General features: G+C 41.6%; 2 protein-coding genes across 2 annotated transcripts; one reads left to right on the top strand and one right to left on the bottom strand.

Moving 5' to 3' along the window:
* Positions 1-1,299: 1,299 nt before the first annotated feature.
* Positions 1,300-7,631, bottom strand: LOC139296818 (GTP-binding protein Rheb). The gene is made up of 8 exons (XM_070919342.1): positions 7,530-7,631; positions 6,528-6,599; positions 4,107-4,174; positions 3,847-3,929; positions 3,690-3,746; positions 3,506-3,553; positions 3,033-3,114; positions 1,300-1,392 (listed from the first exon to the last, which is right to left on the bottom strand). The coding sequence occupies exons 1-8, from the start codon at positions 7,579-7,581 to the stop codon at positions 1,300-1,302; spliced, it is 555 nt and encodes a 184-aa protein (XP_070775443.1). The 5' UTR covers positions 7,582-7,631.
* Positions 7,632-17,303: 9,672 nt separating this feature from the next.
* On the top strand, positions 17,304-18,203 carry LOC139297025 (leucine-rich repeat-containing protein 30-like). The gene has a single exon (XM_070919607.1). The coding sequence runs from the start codon at positions 17,304-17,306 to the stop codon at positions 18,201-18,203; it is 900 nt and encodes a 299-aa protein (XP_070775708.1).
* Positions 18,204-19,624: the final 1,421 nt, after the last annotated feature.

The raw sequence follows: 19,624 nt of genomic DNA, 5'->3' as shown, positions 1-19,624 counted from the left end.
CTGATTTGCATGTTGCAAAATCCTAATTGTTGCACTTAAGTAAATACGGGACATCACCTTTCTTTAAATGAGCCTCGCCCATGTCAAACCAGTGAGAAGAGCAGAGAGAAACAAACATTCAGAAATCTCTAATGTGAAATAACCAAAACCGCTCGAAAGAGAGTAAAAAAGCTCGGTGAAAGAACATTTCAGGACCTTTAAAATAGTCGTTTTCTGTAAATTAAGCTAAAGAGTAAAATAAGTCACAGATGGTCTGTTACTAGATTGAACCCTCTCGGCCTCTCGTCGTTAGCGGTCTGCTAATTGTTCGAAAGACAACATGCAAAAGCAGCATTTAGTGGAACTACAGGATTGTGATGTTCTCCTTTGCTTTGTACTGAATCTCAGGAACTTCAGATCATTATTCACCCTCCACTCGTATCCTGCACCCTCCTCATCTACTGGACTTATTCGTTTTCAAGCAATTTCAATTATCTTTGAAAGGTGCTAAATAAACAAAGTTGCCCTGCCTCCCAGGTGACAAACATGTCAATCATCAGTAATAAGTAATAACGCACACTCAGCCCTGCTTTACATAACCACTTTTTTGCTTTAATGATTACAATCAAAAACATTTGTACAACATTTTCAACATTAGAAAATGGATGCAGATTTTTTGGCTGACAGTAACTGCTATGAAAACAAACTGAGGGACAGAGAAGTGGGTACTGCGTGGAGATGAAGTAGAAAAAGAGCTGTATACTGGAGGGACCAAACAGCTGCTGATGTATCAGAACAAACGTCCGTGTCTCCATTTCTCAGAGCGTATGCATGGCAGACATGACATTCCTCTTACCTCTTGTTATTTCAACAAAGAAGGGCTCGTCGCCTATATGGGAGCTGCATAATGAGAAGCTAAGATGCATCAAGCCACTACTATCTCTGGCCTTAGTAACGGTTGTCGTCATTACCGAGCACAGGAAAACGTTTTTTCTGATACACCCAAAATGACGTTCTGTGTTTTGCATCAGTGCCGAGCACAGAGATGGAGGAGAGGTGGAATGTGGGATATAAGACAAGGGAACCACCACTCATCCTTATTCATTTTTTTTTTATCAAACACACAAAGAAAAAAAGGATGATGACAAAAGGGAATAGGAAATACTGATAAATAACAGTGGAATCAGAGCCATAAATAGACAGTATTGGATATTTAGGACCCTGGAGGGGTGGAGTCAGCTGAGGTGAAGGAGAACTGGCAGCTAGCCTTCAAGTAACGGGATATCCCAGTGCAGTGTCCTGTGTGTTGATTGGGCGGCTCTACATCATGGAGCAGGACGATTTTCCTGGCTGCACGCCGCCGTCCATCTTCTCTGCCTCCAGGATCATCCTCCGGAAAACCTCCACGGCCGTCTGAGAGAGAGAACGAGACACACACACACACACACACACAGGACGCCGTCACATGTCTCGGTCACACCACTTTTAATTTTCCAGCAGCACACACTGCATCCAGTGGAGCCTCGCTGGCTTTGTGCACAACAGAGACGGCGTTGTTTTTATGAGCATTTAAAGACAAAGTCAAGCAATATTGCTAGCTAACTTGATTTGAAGCGGATAAACAGACTTCTTGAGTATAAAACTTATCTATGTCAGGAAATACATCCACCAGAAAGAAGTGATTCCTGTTGCTCGTGTCACAGGTTTGTTGTTTACTTTAAGCTCACGTCGGGCAAGCTTTAGCCTCTCCCTGAACGAAAACGAAGAAAATCACAGCGATCCAGCGCAATGAGCTCTAAACACAACATTGATATATATCATCTTTGAGCTGATATAGCAAACTTGTAAACAGCAAACAGTGGCTTATTTACACACCCAAAAGACATGGAGCAACATTAGCATTCATTTGGATTCATGCTTCAGGCCACTTGATGAATTTAAGTCCAATATTAACTCTCTTTTAGCTGTGATTTGCTCTCCACCAACTGAGGTAAATATCTGGTTCTTCAGCTGCTAAATGCTCCATTATGTTCACCAGCTAATTGCTAACTGTGTCTGTGTGCAGTTTGGTGCTGTGCAGCTAGCATAGAGTGGGTTTTTACAGCTGCCTGCTGCAGTGAGAGCGGTGACGATGAAGTCGTGGGCTGTTAAACCAAAACAATGAGCTGAAAGACATTAAAAGGTGCCGTAGAGCTGACGGGAACTGCAGAGTCTGGACATAGTTCCCTACTACGAGGGACCACTTTTACATTACACAAAGTAATTTGATCCATTGCTAAATTCCTAGACCCTGCGTCACCTGTGGTCACTGGTAGTAACTTAAGGTTTTAATACTAGTTTCTCTTGAAATGACATATGTAACCACTAAGAGGGCAGCAAAACTGTCAGATATGGACCACAAGAAGATCAACAATTTACAGCACACCCAAACAAAGCATTTTCTTTAATATACACGTGGGTACGCAATTAGTATACAGTGCGGGAAAGGTGTACCCCACCTCCGTCTTAAAGAGGCACTCCAGTGATTTATTAAAGCACTTCCATTAACTTGGTGGACTTAGTATAGGTCAAGCTCCAAAACTGTTGGAACCTACTTTTCCCATAATGCAACTTGATAGCATCTCTTTGTTAGATCCTCCCTGCCTGGTAAACTCCCACATCTTTCAAACTCCATGCCCCAAAAAGTTTTCTGTTTAAAATTTCTAGTCTCCAAGCCTAGATAACCCTCATGACATCATCAGGGTTACTTTTTTTAAATTTCTTTTGGAAATTTCCCTTCAGAGCCACAGAAGACATTATACAGTTTCCACAGACTCGTCCCCATGATGAGTAAACTGATCTTGGTCTGTAAAATTGGTTCCTCTTTAAGGATTCTAACTTTAAATTAGACTATTAATCATCAGATTCAAGCCAACTGCTATTTATTATAGTGTGCAGCCATTCTAATGGGGCATTGTTTTTAACACATAGATAAACAGGCCTCGATTACAACCGTATCAAACATAAACAAAGTACTTGCTGCTGAATATGAGCTCTGCAGCCTCGGCTCGTACCTGGTTCTCTTTAGCTGAGGACTCCATGAAGGCAGCGTTCCAGGATTCGGCTAATGCTTTTCCTTCTTCACAACTGATTACTCTAAAGACAAAAAACACACAGGGACAGCGGGCCAGTCAATCAGTTAGGATAAAACACATTAATATTTCACAGTAAGGCTGCAGAGATAAACCCACAGAGTTCAATTCCTATGAAATCTGCTTATAAGCGCGTCCAATGATAAGGTATAATCTGCAGGGCAACACAAACACACATAGACAAGTATAACTACGCTTGCTTGGTACAAACAGCTTCCTCCTTCTTTTGGGTAATCTGTGAACCAGATTAACGTCTGCTCTGTATTCCTGTGTTTGTGTGTCATTTGTCAGGCATGTTTAGTTTTGCATTGCTGCCACCGCGAACCCACAAAATGATGAGAAATTATACAGAAATGATGACGAACACTAGCAAGTGCGTGTGTGTAAGGACATACCGCTCCATATGTAGGTCGTTCTTGTTTCCGACGAGCATAATGGGTACTCTGCATTAGAGGGAAAAGTAAACAGCACTTTGTTATTTATGCATGATATATTACATACGTCTTGGAATGCGTCTCGGACAGCAGAAGAAGAAGAAGAAGAAGAAGAAGAAGAAGCAGAAGAAGAAGCAGTACTTACTGAACTTTTCCCACCATGTCCAATAGTTTTTCATGGATAACTTGTACAACTTCAAAGCTGGAAGAAACAAGGGGAAGGTTTCTTCTTCATCATTCATGGACTGCACGCAGTTCAACTCATTATACAGAACTTAACAGATATATGAGGGGACGTCTACCTTTTATTAGATGTGACTGAATAGACCAGAATGTAACCGTTGATATCTATGGAGTAGGTCTGTGGGAAGATGGAGTACTCATCCTGTGGAGGCAAACGTTGTGAAGAAATTAGTATACAAATAGAAATTGGAATAGGAAAAAAAAGTAATTCTGACAAAAAAATGAAGCTAAATTAACACCAAACTGTGAAATAACATTATCATAACAACACATATTTACATAAAAATCAATAACCCACTGAGAGGCTAATGAGTCATACCTGTCCTGCTGTGTCTACCAGCTGAAGATGGTACTCTTGTCCATTTATCGTGATCATTTTAGTAAATGCTGCAGTTAAAAGAAAAGACAAATGAGAAATTAAACAATTAAAATGACAAATTAATCACATTAATGGGCGGAGAGCAAATCTTGAAACGTCCATACAACACCATAGTACATCTCTACTGTACAGTACTAGGCAGCCGACTGTTATCTTCATTAGTGTGCAGATCTCCAGACATACGAGACACAACCCAGCTATGGATCCATTTTGGTATCAGAGTTCGTTCAGCACAGAAATGTCAATATCTGCCTGGAGATGGGTCATATTATCTACAGCGGGACGGAGGGATTGTACTGCCTGCAGCATCTCGCTGATAACGCTGACACTTCACTTTATGTTAACCGTCCAGAGATTATTTATAGATACAGACCACACAGCCGAGAAACGCAGGGTGATATGTAAGCGAACATGTCGGGAAAAAGAGAAAAACAGCCTACAGGGAAAGTTTAGACTCCAATCTCTTGACTGTCTGGGAATATGTGTGTTTAGGAGGTGGACGGATTACTGTACGTTCTCTCCTTTGGCAAAATGTACGGTTAAAAGTACCTTCAAGCGAGGTTTCCTCTCTAAGCCCGTCGTGTCTAAGCTTATAGGGCCAGCCAGGCTTAATTCTGACCAAACACTACACCAGCTGATCCCTCAAACGTTCCTCAAAAGAAAGTTTTAAAGTGAGGAAACTGGTGAAATCAGCTGATGGAGTGTTTGGTCACATTAGTTCAGAGGGAACATTTCACTCCGCTGGGTAACAATTCAGTGTTATCATTCTTCTTCTTTCAGTGAAATCTTGTCATTGAGACAATTCAGATGTCTATATTGATGATAACAAGCAACATTTATGAAAAAAAAATGGTTTGAATGAATGTTTGAATGAGTAAAAAGTGAAACATAAGCTATATAATGATATAATACTGATATCAAATTGATATTGCGATACTGTATTAGAGCTACAAGGATTTTTGACCAGCAATCTGCAACTATTTTGATCGTTTTCCTCACTTTTTAAGCAAAATTGCATGAGGATTTGCTGCTTTTCTCTGTTTCATACCATTGAAAATGAAATATTTTAGATTTTTGGACGATTGGCCAAACAAAACAAAAATATGATGGCGTCACTAAGGAATTTGATGGATATTATTCGCTATTTTCTGACATTTTATAGACCAAACAATTAATGGATGAATCTGGAAAATAATTAGCAGATTAATCGATAATGAAAATAATCATTTGTTTCAGCCATATAGTTTATAAACTCCTAGTGAATATCATGATATACAACTGCCTATCATCATGTGACTGCAATTCATTACTTACCTAAATATAAATCTAATACAAAATCACACTGCATATAGACATGTTTACATGTATATAATGTACATAACCACCTACTTCATGTATATGAAGTAATCTATTGCATTAATCATTCAATGTGTATTCCAGCACTCTTTGCACTATTGTTTTCTTGTTTACTATTTACAGAAACAGTTTGACTTGTGTTGTATGTTGTTGTTCACTTCTGCTCAAGCATCTTTTTTTTCACCTACTTGTATGTACAATATTATTATATTAGTTATTAGTTAAATGTTTATGTTTACATATCTTTGTTCACCTTTTAGTCTCTTTTCTATCCTCCTGAAAACTGTTCTTGGGTCTGTGTGTAACATTAAACAGCATCAAAGAAACCGGAGTCAAATTCCTTGTACGTGTTCACATACTAGCAGATTCTGATTGTGAACAACTAAACCATCTCCATGGCAACTGTGCAACTCCATCCACTGAGGATGGCCACAAGATGTAGCTGAAAGCTTTGGAAAGTAAGTGTAGCTTGTCAAACAACAATCATAATATTGATTTCAACCATACTGACCAAACTTATGGCTTTTCTTTATTACTTTTAAGGTTTTTTTGTGGAGGTGTTCCTCTTCTGAATTGAGGGTTTAATTAACATATGATGAATTTGTGAGACAAATTTGTGATTTTGGGCTCTACAAATAAAACTGACTGGACTAATCAAGAGCTTGATCACCAAACATGACTTAACACGTGAATAACTGATGAATCACACGCTGTATATACCTCAGTGTCAAGATATTTGCCAGCGTTTCCCGTAGTGTTTCACAGCAGAGGTGTGGGCCACCTTGCCTGAACACTATCTCTGCTTAAGTCATAAAAAATACACACACTTAGAAAAAAGCAGAGGTGCTATACATTATATATAGTGTGGCTATTGTTTAGGCTGTCGTCTACTACCAAAACTGATCACAAGAGGAGATGCAGCAGGATCTGAGTGGCTTACCACTGCGACTGAACAGTTTCCTGTTTGAGTATCGAGGTGTAAAGGACCACAAAATGCCCACTTACTGTTTTCTATTGTTGGGTCATAGGAGTCAACAAACTGGCCTTCCACAAACTGAATTGTCAAGGAGGACTTTCCTGCAAAATACAAGGGAATATTGTAAACAGGGACCCTTTAGATGCTAGAAAATCATTGGAAATGTGGAAACGAAATGTCAGAAGATACAAATATTTATTGGTTTGCAGTCATTTGTAACTAACGTTCATCAATCCTGTCTATCTCAGGGATTAGTTAGGCTACTGATAACCACATCCACATTATAAAATAAATAGATAAATAATATATAAATCCTACAATCACTATTAGATTACCAGCAAGATTTAAAATTACCAACTAAAAGCCATAAAATACACAATAAAAACAAAAACATATAGTGATACCATTGGAAAAGGTTTACTATATCAAGTCATTAAACAGCAGGCAACCATAAACACAATACAGGGGGTTTCGTTAGTGCTGGTATGCTGGCTGGGCCTCCTGTCGGGCTATCTGTGTGTGCCATCTTGCCATCCCGAACATCCTTTCACCGCATACAAACTGCGCTTCTTTGGTCTCAGATACGATTAAATAAACTGCACAGTACTGCGTCAAATGCGGTGGTCCTTCGGGCCTTCACACACACACGCACACACACGCACACACACAGGGCATGGCACTAACTGACGCCGCCAACGTTAGGGTCACTGATAGGAGACGCATCAATAAGACCAGTTAGCGTTAAAATATCTAATGTTGGAGCACATTACTGGAGGCCTCGTGTGCTAAAACAGCAGCAGGCCACGTCTCACCTGGTGGCGCTCACTCGCCCGCTCTGATGTTCCGTGACAGATCCTGCTGCCTATAATTTAAGTCTATTATAGGAGGCGTAAACCGCTCTTACAATGGATTTAAACTGAACCAGAAAGGCCGCTGAGGTCTAGCCCCAGCAGTCTCATCCGAGGCCCTTTGAGGTATCATCATCATCATCATCATCACCATCGTCTGCGTGTCATCTGGTCGGGACTCACCTACGGATCTGTACCCGAGGATGGCGATTTTTCGTGATTTCGGCTGCGGCATATCTCGTTCTGGTTATCGCATCTAGTCCTCGGGGTGTACCGCAACCTCCAACCGGAATGGCATCCAAATTCAAGGGGCGCAGCGACTCGACATACAGCCTCCAGATGACGGCAGGAATCCCTCGTCTTTGTTCTGGTTATGAGGGATTTTACGTCCACGGCTTGAAACAAAAATGTTATTTCAGGTCATGTAAGAAAGCATGGAGTATCTATAGATCTACAATAACTGCGTCACTCCCCTTTGCGATGTAATGAATTAGTAATTACTGCTCCGTCCTAATTGGCTGCGCGCGGAGTGAAGGAGGGCGCTGAGGCCTGTTGTAAAACTCTGATTGGGCGAGACAGCTGTTCGTCAAGCCACAGGGCCCGCTTTCTGAAATGTGATTGGCTGCTTCGCGCATTATGACGCGCTGGGTGGCCGGGCGCAATGTCATTCATGTGTGTAGGGTCAGGGAGCAGGGACACTGTCCTCACTACTCCCAACTAACACGTCGTCTGTCTTCGCATTTATTTTACAGGGACAAACTGTAATGACCTCTAGAAACACATGGTATAATATTTAAGATAATACTGTAAAAACATTATTCATCATACTGTTCTCATAGTGGTTATATAGTATTCTGAAAGCCTAAAATAATATCACTATGAACTCATTATTAGGTACTAATGCCACATCAATACTGCACACAGAAATATAACAATAATAAATACAAATAATAATAATATTAAGTATTAGAAGGAGAAATGATGGATATAAACGTACTATGTGATGTAGCCATAGAATAAATAGAAATAACCATCATAGGACAATTACAGGTGATAGCATAAGTAATTAAAAACAACAACAATTAATATCATAAATAGCCTACTGACTAAGTAGCCTACATTTACTCAAGTACTAGCACCTAAGTATACATTTTGAGGTACTAGCATTGTCATTTTCTTGCTACTTCTACCTCACAACATTTCACTTTACTCCACTACTTTTATTTTACAACTATAGTTAACAGTTACTTTGCAAATTAAAAGATTGACATGATTAACTCATAATTAAGCATGATGTATTGTTAATGAATAATCTACCAACCGCATACACAGTAGTTAAAATCAGGTCCTCTTTGACAAGCTGCAGCATGAAAATGCTACTTTATGCATCATAACACTTCTGTGCTTTTACATCTGTTCTACTGAACTTTTTCTTGTGATCAAGCGTTCTTACGCTATGATATAACCTTTACTCTCTAAGTGAATGATCTGAATACTTCTTCCACTGATCGGTGTGATGAGGGTACTGTAAACTCCCGAGTAAATAACATACCATAGGCCACAGTAAACTGCTAAATGAATGTCACGGTGCAGCAAGAAAAACAAAAACAAAACACAGTGAATTGCAGTAACAGGGCTGTAGACACCAGTAGGGAGGCAGGTCAGGCCCTTTGTATCGTTTATAGAAATGTGGGGGTTTTAACGACTTGACCAGCCGTTAACAAGGTATGGTTACGGTATGGTAGATTTTGATTGGTAAGTGATTAGTAGATATCTTTAAATTGACCTGTTTTAAAATATTTCTAAAATAACTAAATCCTGACAGTGTGAGGAAGGCCTTTATGTACAGAGATGCATAAATTATAACTGTATAAAATTAACAATTCTGAAAATGTCACTGACTTCTTGTAATCAAAGATGTCTCAGGGAGAGGGGTTGTAATGGGGCAATTTAGACTTATGATCTCAATATTTACAGTACAGTAGGAACACTTCCTATTGACACAAACACACCATAAGTGCCAGTAGACGTACTAACAGAATAATGTTATTAAGTCCCAAAAACAATATTAGTGGAATTCTACCATGTGATTTGAATAAACAGGCTGGTCTACTGTAGAAAAACTCCTTTACCTATTTTCACATTAGCCAGTAGATGTCGCCATAACATCATTTATATCTCACACAGGACCCACTGGCAGTACCAGAAGCCTGTCTGTAAGCGCTCAAATAACTATAATATATTGCCATAGAAACGTCACCTTCTAGTTACTGTTTATTTCCATCTCTTGTTTTGGTTTTAAACTCATTGATCGTTGTTTCTCAAGCCGTGCTTTACAATAAGAACAACTCTCTCCAAGCCTCTAAACACTGTACCTCAACAACCTCACACATGAATCAGACTGCACACATCCCTGATTATCTGAGCTGATAGCGTACTACATTATAGATGTTAAAATACCCAGGTCTTAATATAACTGTGGCCTTAAACCAAACCACAGGCACGCAACAAACTCCGGCCACAATTAGTGGGCTAAGCCCGTCGGCAGGCGCTGGAATTCAAGGCAGGCGTGGCGAAGGTGGTGAGATGATGAGAGTCCTTTTTGCTTTTAAATTCTAATGTTTCTCATGTGTCTCAGTCACTTCTTCACAAACACCAATGATGCAGTCTGAAAAACTGGATTTTCTAGTCAGAAGGTCTTAAAACTGCTGAAATTTTAGAGATTTCTCCTACAGTTCAAGTGCCAGTCTAGAACTTTGCTTGAAATAATTATACACTCCCTCAAAAATAGCCCATAGACCCAAGGGTGAGCAGCTTTTCTTGCCCTGTGACCAATGAAATCCCCTGTTTCCCCCGCCACGTCGCGGGCCATTACTACTTAATCACAGAACTGTCCGACTCCCCGTCAGTAAGACCCAACTGTTTTGCCTCCACACACACTTCTCAGCACTGGAGACAAGAAATCACTGGTGTCAGCAATAGGCGATTTGTTCTGCATGACATTGGGTGTCAAAAAAAAAAAGCTCAACTGAAACGGCTGAAGGGTGCCTGCAATCACTGGATATACACACACACAAATACACACTCATACACATGAACGCTAATACTGCCTCTCCCTCTTTCAATCTCTCTCTCTCTCTCTCTCTCTCTCTCTCTCTCTCTCTCTCTCTCACACACACACACACACACACTCTCAGGAAATTATGATGACCAAGAATAGGTCACACTGGTAATACAGCCATGTTCTAGGCAGGGATTACAGTGTGCTGACATAGGCCAACAATAAATACCCCCATGCAAGAACAACAGGTGTCTGACAAGATTGTTTCACTTCAATAAAAGGCTTACACAGGCCTCAGAGAAATAATACATTAAGCTCTTTTAGACATGTTGGCCTTTTATTGCTTCATCCCTTGTGATTGGAAAATGTCCTTTTTTCACCCCAACAATTAATCTCCAAGAATCTCGCATGCGACGAGAGGGAGATGTGATTCAGGTGGTTGGGGTTGTGCGTGATTGTTAATGTCACGAGACCGATATTCTTGTCACGCACCATGTTGCGGGTTGAAAATTCACTTTCCAGTCTCTAGTCCTTCTTTAGCTATGCGAGCTAGTGGACATGCAGCTGGAGCTCGTGTTTCTGAACCCTGGGTGTGTGGCACCGGCGCCAGCCTCTTTCAACTCACTGTGAAAGCACCCCTGGCTCTGTTAGTATGCCAGCCTGAGCGCCAGCAGAGCGAGTCCGCCACATCCTCCAGCTGGGTCTGTGCCACCAACGGGCACCTGGACCCACTCGCAAACCTCATGAAAAGGAATGCATATTTAACTCAGGGGAATGCATTTGCGTGGCATATTTCACTCAGCGACTCTGTATGTGTGCATGATTCCCGGAGGACCCCCGTTGCACCTTTACTTTGCTCACCTTTGAGACTTTTATCTACCTTTTGGATGCATGCGACCTTTTTAACTGGCAGATTCACACTTCAGGCTGTGCCTCAGCTGTTGGACTGTGTCCAGAGTCACACAGGCCTGAAAGACAGCCATCGTTATCCAACTCTCACAAGGTGTCATTGTAGGGATCCAATGATTACCATATCAGCACCACATGAAACATTTATGGCTTGCTGGCAGTGATGGCCTGGCAAGCATCCTAATTTCTAGAGACAGAGCTTGTCAGATCCTATTGTTTCAAATTCTGGTGACATGAACAGGAAAATCATCAGTGATGAAACTTGTGATGAAACTATTGTGTCAAAAATTAAAACTTTGTAATGTGAGTTTCTCCAACACACCACCAAAGCCTATAGTTCAAGTAGGCGACTTTCTGCACTCTCACAACATATTGATAAGAAGGCGGTCTTTTAAAACTGCCAGTGCTCCCTCCTCTCTTTTGCTCTGCTGCCCTGCTGCTGCGTTGCTCATTTACTAATTTGCTAACCCCGTAATGCAAACTCTTGCTGCTACCATGAACATATATGTAGCATTTAATAAGCAAAGTCAATGATCATGGTGCTTTTCAAATTGCTGAAAAGATCTGAGTTGGGGGCCAAGTCAGTCCTAGATTCTAGTTTGTGCATTACATATGCAGCCATATGTCAAGTCAAGCCACAAACTGCGTTGTGGACAGTAGCTGTCTGGAATTTGGGAACTTGTCCCAAAGTTAATGCTGCACTATCTATTTTGATGCTTAAAAACCTTATTTTTACTCTTTTAGTCTTCAAACTTAAGTCACACTATGACTTCCATGACAAATGAGCAAACTTGATCCGTTAGATGTGGTTAAAAGCTCCCAAAAAAGCTAGTAAATGGAGCTTGAGTTTTTTATTTATCTTATTTTATTTTCAAACTACTATTTCCAAGGTCAAGAACCAGCCTTCATGCTGAATTATGTTTCTCCTGCAGATTTGATTTGCTTTTTTGTTGTTGCGATGTGTGCTGGTTGCGTTTGATTGTTTTATGTTGTTTTGAGGGTTACATTTATCCAACTCAACTCAAATTCATCACAGTATATTCCCCGTTGTGGTTGGAGATTCTTTGTTAAGGCTTGGACCTGAGGTTTCACTTGATAATACATTCCCTTAGTGGTCTGAGGTGCCACGCAGGGGAATAGCCACATGGTGGCTGGTGCCCGGCCCACACACAGCAGATCATACACATAGCTGGCAGCAGACTCTGTATCTGACGGAGCTTCGGAGGAGAAGAAACTCCTGGGTCTCTGCTGAACTTTCAGAGCCTGAACTCCAAATAAATCAATCGACATCATTGCCATCCCAAAGCATTGACGGTTTATCTCATCATGATCACTGTACAAGTGTTTTTGTTTGGCACTCTGTAGCCTATAGCAGCGGCAGGGAGCAGGTGAGACCCAGATAGGCTGCTCGGTGGTACTTCATCACCCTGCTTGTTGTTGTCACAGCCACAATTGGTTTGTACTCTCCATCTGCTGCATCAGCAAAGTCTGGACTGATTTGGTCACTTTGGAGCCCAGTTAGCTTTGCTCACTGCACTTCCCCGTTGATTCCAGCCATCATTACAAATGGTATCTTTATGCGGTGGAGTTAACCCGGATAGTGCTCTCCCCTGGGTGCCTTTATTATCTATTCATCATGTTGTCCCAGTTTATCTCAGGATGAATCTGGCTGCTTCACTACAGATCTAACTACAGTTACCGGGCGTGTGGCCTGGGGAGAGAGATTAGGAGATTACAAGATACTCAGCGGAGGTGCTTCAGTTAGAGTTGATAAGGAGGTGAAAAATATTCTAAAGAAGATGTAGAAGGGTTATGAATTTGTGTTTGTTCTCTTTTAGCACCAATTTGTCTTTAAAGTAGGCTTGAATACATTAAAACCGCCTTGATATAAAGTAATTTCCATGGTGACATTTTGCACAACTAGCCACGGGCAACCTCAGTGTGTCCAACCGGGTAAGTAAATGAACATTTGAAACATTGAAATGAAATGTTCTTGGACTCGTATTCAGCCTCCGAGCAGACTTGTTGGACACTCCCTCAAAGTTTCCTCCCCGCTAATTTGCATTGCTGAGTAGATCCTTTTTGTCACCTGGAGGTTTGGGCAGAGCGGTGTTGCAGCCAATTTCCAGATGGCAATTCAAATGTGTGACATATCCTCAATTTTTTTTGACAAAAAAAAATGCACGACCACTTCCACAGACTCCATTAGCTGGGAGGGTGCGTATACGTGTGCACAAATGGAAAATGGAAAGTGTCCAGTGGTGTGAATATTCACATCTGCACCTGCTGAATAATAGACGATTATCAGCTCAGGTGGCTCGCCATCCACCCCCATTCGCATGCTCTCTCCAATTTTATGCTGCTAATTTTGTCTGGAATGCTCCATGGGTTTGCAAAATGCATATTTCTTGTCTCTTAGACCTGATCTTGTCTTGTATTCTGTCTAAAGAAGGAACATATTCTTCAATAAGAGTGTTGGCTTCAGGGAGTAATGCGTCTGCAATATAGACTCTGAAGAGCCTCGGGTCTTGGCAGGTACTCCTTACATTTCAACAGCACAGAGACACCTACGGCAGATTCTGTGGCAGCAAGGCCATATATCATCTGTCATCGCCAGAAGCCTCCACTGTAATGAACAAGTAATAATGGTATATATCTTGAACTTGAGTCTCTAAAGGTAGCTCATCCAGAGTCATTATTGTGCCACATAACCAGATGAGCTTTCTCAAATGAGATCATTTTTGTCACCCTGAGGACTGGAGGGTGTAACTGTTCTCAGAGTGAATAACTCATCCTCATTTGCTGCTAATGGGACTCTGTATTAAGGTGTTGTGCGAATGCAAGAGGAATGGTAAATCCCATTTTCTTGTAATTTGAATCTCAAGCTGTTTCCACACATCTGTTCCTTTGGTAGAAAGGAAGATTCATTTGGGGGGGGGGGAAAGCATGCACAGGATAAAAAAAAAAGGCGCTTTTAATGAAGATTCATGCCTCACAAGATTATGACGAAGTGTTTGGCGACGGTGTGTTATGGAGAGGTATGTCATGATGACATTTCTCTGTCACAGAAATGAGCATTATTCGGGCTGTCCATTCATCCACCTACCTATCTAGCTTCTATCCAGCCCCCCCCCCCCCCCCCCCCCCCCCATCTGTCCATCCATCTCAGCTCTTTCCAGGTATTGCAGTCCTACAGTTAACCCATAATAAGGGATACGCATATGAAGCCAAGGGTTTTCTGCATATTTGACAGCATGTGTTCTGAGCCTTTCCGGGGATGTGTTTGCACATGGGGAGGGGGGCTGATGGTTACAGCTGAGGTGTCATTTTTCATGTAAATAGAAGATGGCAGGATATAGCAATCCTGCTGTTTGTGAGATCAGCAACATAGATCTCCTCCTAAAGACTGAGGGTTGTGTAAAGACTTTGTCTTGTACCAATCAGCCAGAAACCAGTTTATACACAGAATTACTATGATATGAATGTGTTAACATTTACTTAATAAATGTCCAGATGACACATGCTGCACAAGCAGCTGCCTGAATGGACAATGCACCCCAACAGGCCTCTCTCCAGAGTCCAATTCAGCAAACACATGATTCAATCTGTCATTCATAAGTGCTGATGTAGCCATGCTCAGAGCAGAGCCACCGAGTCCCCAGAGTTGGATATCACTGCTAACTGTCATCCAAGTACTTTGATTACTGGACTGGGAGAAGAATGATGACTAAGGCCACTCTAAGTCCTGGTCAGAGTCTGTAAGGCTGTCAAGGAAAGTGGATCAAGTCCAAGGTCCCATTTGCACCCCTAACGTTTATATAACGTGCTGGCGGCTCGTGAGTGTGGACCTCTCCTGTTGCAAACAACATGTTAATCACTCGAGTGACACCTCTTAGAAATGTGCAATAAAGTAAATCTGAAAGAAAATAGTGTTTATTTTAAGAGAATTTTTTTTTTTATATTAATATTATATTTTATTATTTAACAGAATTTAAATTTTACTAATATGTTGTTTTACAATTATTTGAAAACAAGGTAACACTATTTAACTTCCCCTCCTCCTGTGAAGCATCCATAACTGTATGCTGGTATATAAACAGATAGGGAATATAGAACATAATATAATCAAGTTGTAATTACTATATTAAATATGTCTTCATGGGAGAAGTTATAATAGTTTAAAAATTGTACGTACTTATAAGTACATTATGGTTATAAGATAGATAGATAGATAGATAGATAGATAGATAGATAGATAGATAGATAGATAGAGACTTTAGATGGGACTATAATGATAATGGATTGAAGTGTTACAGAGAACAATATTCAGACTTGAAAATTTGAAACATGGTTGGCCCAGCAGCTCCGTACATGCTGTTCTGTACATTCTGTTCAGTCGGCATCTATTGCATGTCTGTCTGTCCTGTAAGAGGGTGTCGCATGCTGTATAGATTATAAAGACCTGTGGGACAAACTTATGATTTGGGGCTAAAAAGACTTGACTTGACCTCACTCAAGTCGCTCAAGTGAGTTTTATATTGTTATATGTGAGTGTTGTGTTACTGTTGTAGTTGGTCAAGATGGAGCTCATTTTAACAATTGTATATTCCTTTGGGTAGTTTAATTCACACCAGTGCATTATATTTGATAAGCTCATCATATGTTTTGTCTGTCAAGTCTCAATCTGTTAAGTAACTAGTAACTAAATTTGTCATATAAATGTAGTGCAGTAAAATGTACAATAGCTCTGAACTGTCGTGGAGTAGAAGTGCGAAGTAGCATGACATGGAAATACTCAAGTAAGTACCTCATATGGAATCTCTACATTGCCTTGTCAACAGATGCATGATGGGATATCATGACCGCCAGACATGCAGTAGAAACTATTCACACGACTCAAGGTAAATACTGGTAAAATATAATGTTTGAATGTTTTGTCTTTTAATTTGACCTCTTGAAAGGAAGTGGAACAAACATCTTTCAGTGAATGCTATGAAGATACTTAAAGAACTCTCCAGAGAAAAAGCACTGAGGACTTTTTACCTCTGTGTGTCAGTTGCTGGGGGGAAAGACAAATTCAAAAATGTAAATGCACTGCAGTAAATGCTTTTACATAAAGAGAGATTCTCCCCTCGGGGCCACATGAATGGGATTTTGAATAGCGGCAGAGTTTTTTAGGAACGCACTGGAATGTTCCATGTCCTTTTGCACTTGAGATTAAACCAGCACATGTCTGTGCATAAGGTTCCACTAATACCTCTAAGAACTGTTACTGTTTTGAGAGATGATTCAGTGCTTTCACGGCTGCCAGCTTGGTGCCATATTTAAGTCGAGACAAGAGATCATGCGCAAAGGCGCAGGGGCCGACGTGAGAAAAAACAGTGAGAAGAGATTATGGTCAGCCGGGGATGGTATGTTAAATATCTGAATTATTTTAAATGCAAAATATAATGCACTTACAAATGATAGCAGGTGCAGCTAAGAAAATGAACATGGTTGTGTACCAAGTGTGACAGCGCTTGTGAGCACCAATGTATTTCTGTGTGTTTGGCTATGAGATCATGGCAGTGACCTCAACTGATTGAGCTCACACAGCATCCTATCCCCAGTCCTGCCCTCCTGCAGTGGGTGGGGAGCAGAGTGCTATCTGTGGACTTGCAAAGTGACAGGACCAGCTGGGGTATGAAATCCAGTAAGACAGGCAGTTGGTCTGGGAGACGCCGACCACGAGTCCCCATAGAGCTCAGTTACAGCAGCCTGCAACTCTCGCTGAGAAAACTAAGCCAAGATTCAGGGTAACTTGCTGCCAAACATCAGGAGTTCCACAACAACCTGTAGAACTGATCATGTTCTATGCAGCTCGTTCAAGAACCCTGGAGATCAATCAGCAGCCATTATCTTTAGCAATCCTCTCAGTGTTGGTGAGTCAGCTAATCGCATGCTGACATCTTGTTATAGGCGACAGAATCAACAGTACTGCGAGGACGATGGGTGGGAAGCAGTCTCGCAGCTTCTCCAACAAGGAGTTGAATGAGGTGAGTGTGAGTCAAAGGAGTAAGAGTGCTGGGAGAGACGACCAGCCCAGCCTGTCCTCAGCTGCTGAGAGGATCCGCAGACACGCCACAGTGCATTTTGGCTACAGCACCCTCAGCCTGGCCATGCGGGGGCTCAATGGGACCCCCACTGAGCTGTGGGAGCTCCGAGAACTGCAGAAGCTAAACTTGTCCATGAACTGCCTGTGCTCTCTGCCCCCAGCCCTGGGCACTCTGGACAACCTGGTGGTCCTCAACTTGTGGGGTAACAACCTGTCCAGCCTTCCGCCCGAAATCGGCCTCCTGAAGAAGCTGCGTGTGCTCTTTGCCTGTCGTAACCGCCTGAGCGAGGTCCCCGAGGAGCTGGGCTCCTGCGATTGCCTGGAGGTGCTCAGCCTGGCCAACAACCAGATCACAGGCCTCCCCGGCAGCTTGGCACACATGAACAATCTGACCAAACTCAACCTCAGCCACAACCGCATCGTCCACATCCCCACCTGCGTCTACAGCATGAAGGGCCTGGTCTTTCTTCACCTGGCTTGCAACCGTCTGGAGACCATTGCGGACCAGATCCAGGACTTAGTTAACCTGAAGATCCTCATCGTGGAGGGAAACAGTATCCACACATTGCCTAAGACACTGTGCTTTCTGGAGTCTTTAGAACTCCTCAATGTTGACTTTAATGATCTGCAAAATGTGCCGGTGGAAATGTACCTGCTGAGCAGGCTTAGGAGGCTGGCCTGCCACCCGCTAGATAAAGGACTTCATATTATCCACAACCCCCTCCTAAAGCCTATTCAGGAGGTGCTGCAAGGAGGACTCAGTGCCCTCTATAACTACCTCAAGCCCACGTGAGGGACTACGACTGTGTGTGCGTGTTTGTTTGGGTGTGTGTGTGCGTCTAAAAGAGTGCATCATTATGGGATGGTGGCACAAATCTGACCCCTGGCATGTGGTAGTCATGCTGTGAGAGCTAGCTGTCGCCACCGACTGCCTGATTACATTAAGATACTTTCACTCAAGACAAATGACCATTGCTCAATATTGATATTAATATTTCCTGTATTTTATGTTATGTAAAAGTGGGACTAAAAATAAACAAGAAGTAACTGTTGTGTCATGTCTAAACATTTGTCAGTCCACAGTGAAGGGGTCAGGACATGTCGCTCGGCTCACGCAGAAATTCACAGATCTACATTTGGGGGCTGATTACTGGTCAGTTGATCTTGTTTGGCCTGTGGAGGAGGGGGGGGCACAAGTTCAGCTACAGATCACCACCCTCTCCGTTGCATTCAGGTCATGGGGATCAGGTGTGTAAAGTCAGTGGAAAGAATGGTGGATGGGGGGGGGGGGGCTTAAGATCTGCAAAATAAGGGACTGTGATTGAATGTTGTTCCACTCCATCAGATCAGAGCAGGGCTGCTAGGTGTTGTGATGCAATGCATATGATTGAAAATTGTTTCTTAAAATAGAATAAATGTGGGCTAGTGTGGAACAAATTACTCAACTTAAAGCGTACATATACAGTATGTAATCATAGCTCAGAAAGCTTGGAAGAGAGTTTGTTGAACAATGCAACTATTTTTTAGTGGAATCTTTTATGTTTACAAAATGTTGTCATCCAAATTATACTTCAAAACAAAATAAGGTTTAGGTTTTGTCTTACAATTTGATTAAATCAATTTTTGAATACACTTTCCATATTGTTCTATACAGCATATGCAGCAGTAGAGCAAGACAGGATGAGTAAATGTATCTGTACACCTAATTTCTGTTGGTATACCCCCAGGTTGCCCCTGTAAATTAAAGAGATTTTGTGCCAACTCTGCTGCTCAAATACAAAGAAGGTTTAGATGTCACCACATTTAAGAAGGTCACCCACATTTTTACCACTCACGGTGAAGATTGACGGTGCTATGGAAAAGGCAGAAAAGTGACCTCTGTTGGTTTGTACCTGTTACTACATTAGTCAAAGTGATTGCTGAACTATCCACTCACCCTCTCTCTCTCTCTCTCTCTCTCTCTCACACACACACACACAACTAACACATTCATGATGGATGAACCCCTCCTGAATAAGTCTTTGTCCTAGATAGTGATCATGGGACATGTTGTCAAAGAAAGCACCTATAAGGATATTGCATCACTGTGTGTCATATGACCTGAATTCAAGTTTCCTGTGGTGATGTTACTATTCTAGTGATGATACAATATACACTTTGTCTGCTTGTGTCACTTGTCTAACATCAAGTGAAGATTATATATATTAGATATAT

This window comes from Enoplosus armatus, chromosome 14 (assembly GCF_043641665.1).
Source record: "Enoplosus armatus isolate fEnoArm2 chromosome 14, fEnoArm2.hap1, whole genome shotgun sequence".
Taxonomy (NCBI): domain Eukaryota; kingdom Metazoa; phylum Chordata; class Actinopteri; order Centrarchiformes; family Enoplosidae; genus Enoplosus; species Enoplosus armatus.
Note: the sequence above shows the minus strand (reverse complement) of the source record. Positions and strands in the feature narration are given on the sequence as shown.

Coding starts and splice junctions, on each gene's coding strand:
- LOC139296818 (XM_070919342.1), bottom strand. CDS start 7,581: ATGCCGCAGCCGAAATCACGAAAAATCGCCATCCTCGGGTACAGATCC. Junction 4,175..6,527: donor TGACCCAACAATAGAAAACA/GTAAGTGGGCAT, acceptor TTTTAACTGCAG/CATTTACTAAAATGATCACG. Junction 3,554..3,689: donor GACATGGTGGGAAAAGTTCA/GTAAGTACTGCT, acceptor CCTCTAATGCAG/AGTACCCATTATGCTCGTCG.
- LOC139297025 (XM_070919607.1), top strand. CDS start 17,304: ATGGGTGGGAAGCAGTCTCGCAGCTTCTCCAACAAGGAGTTGAATGAG.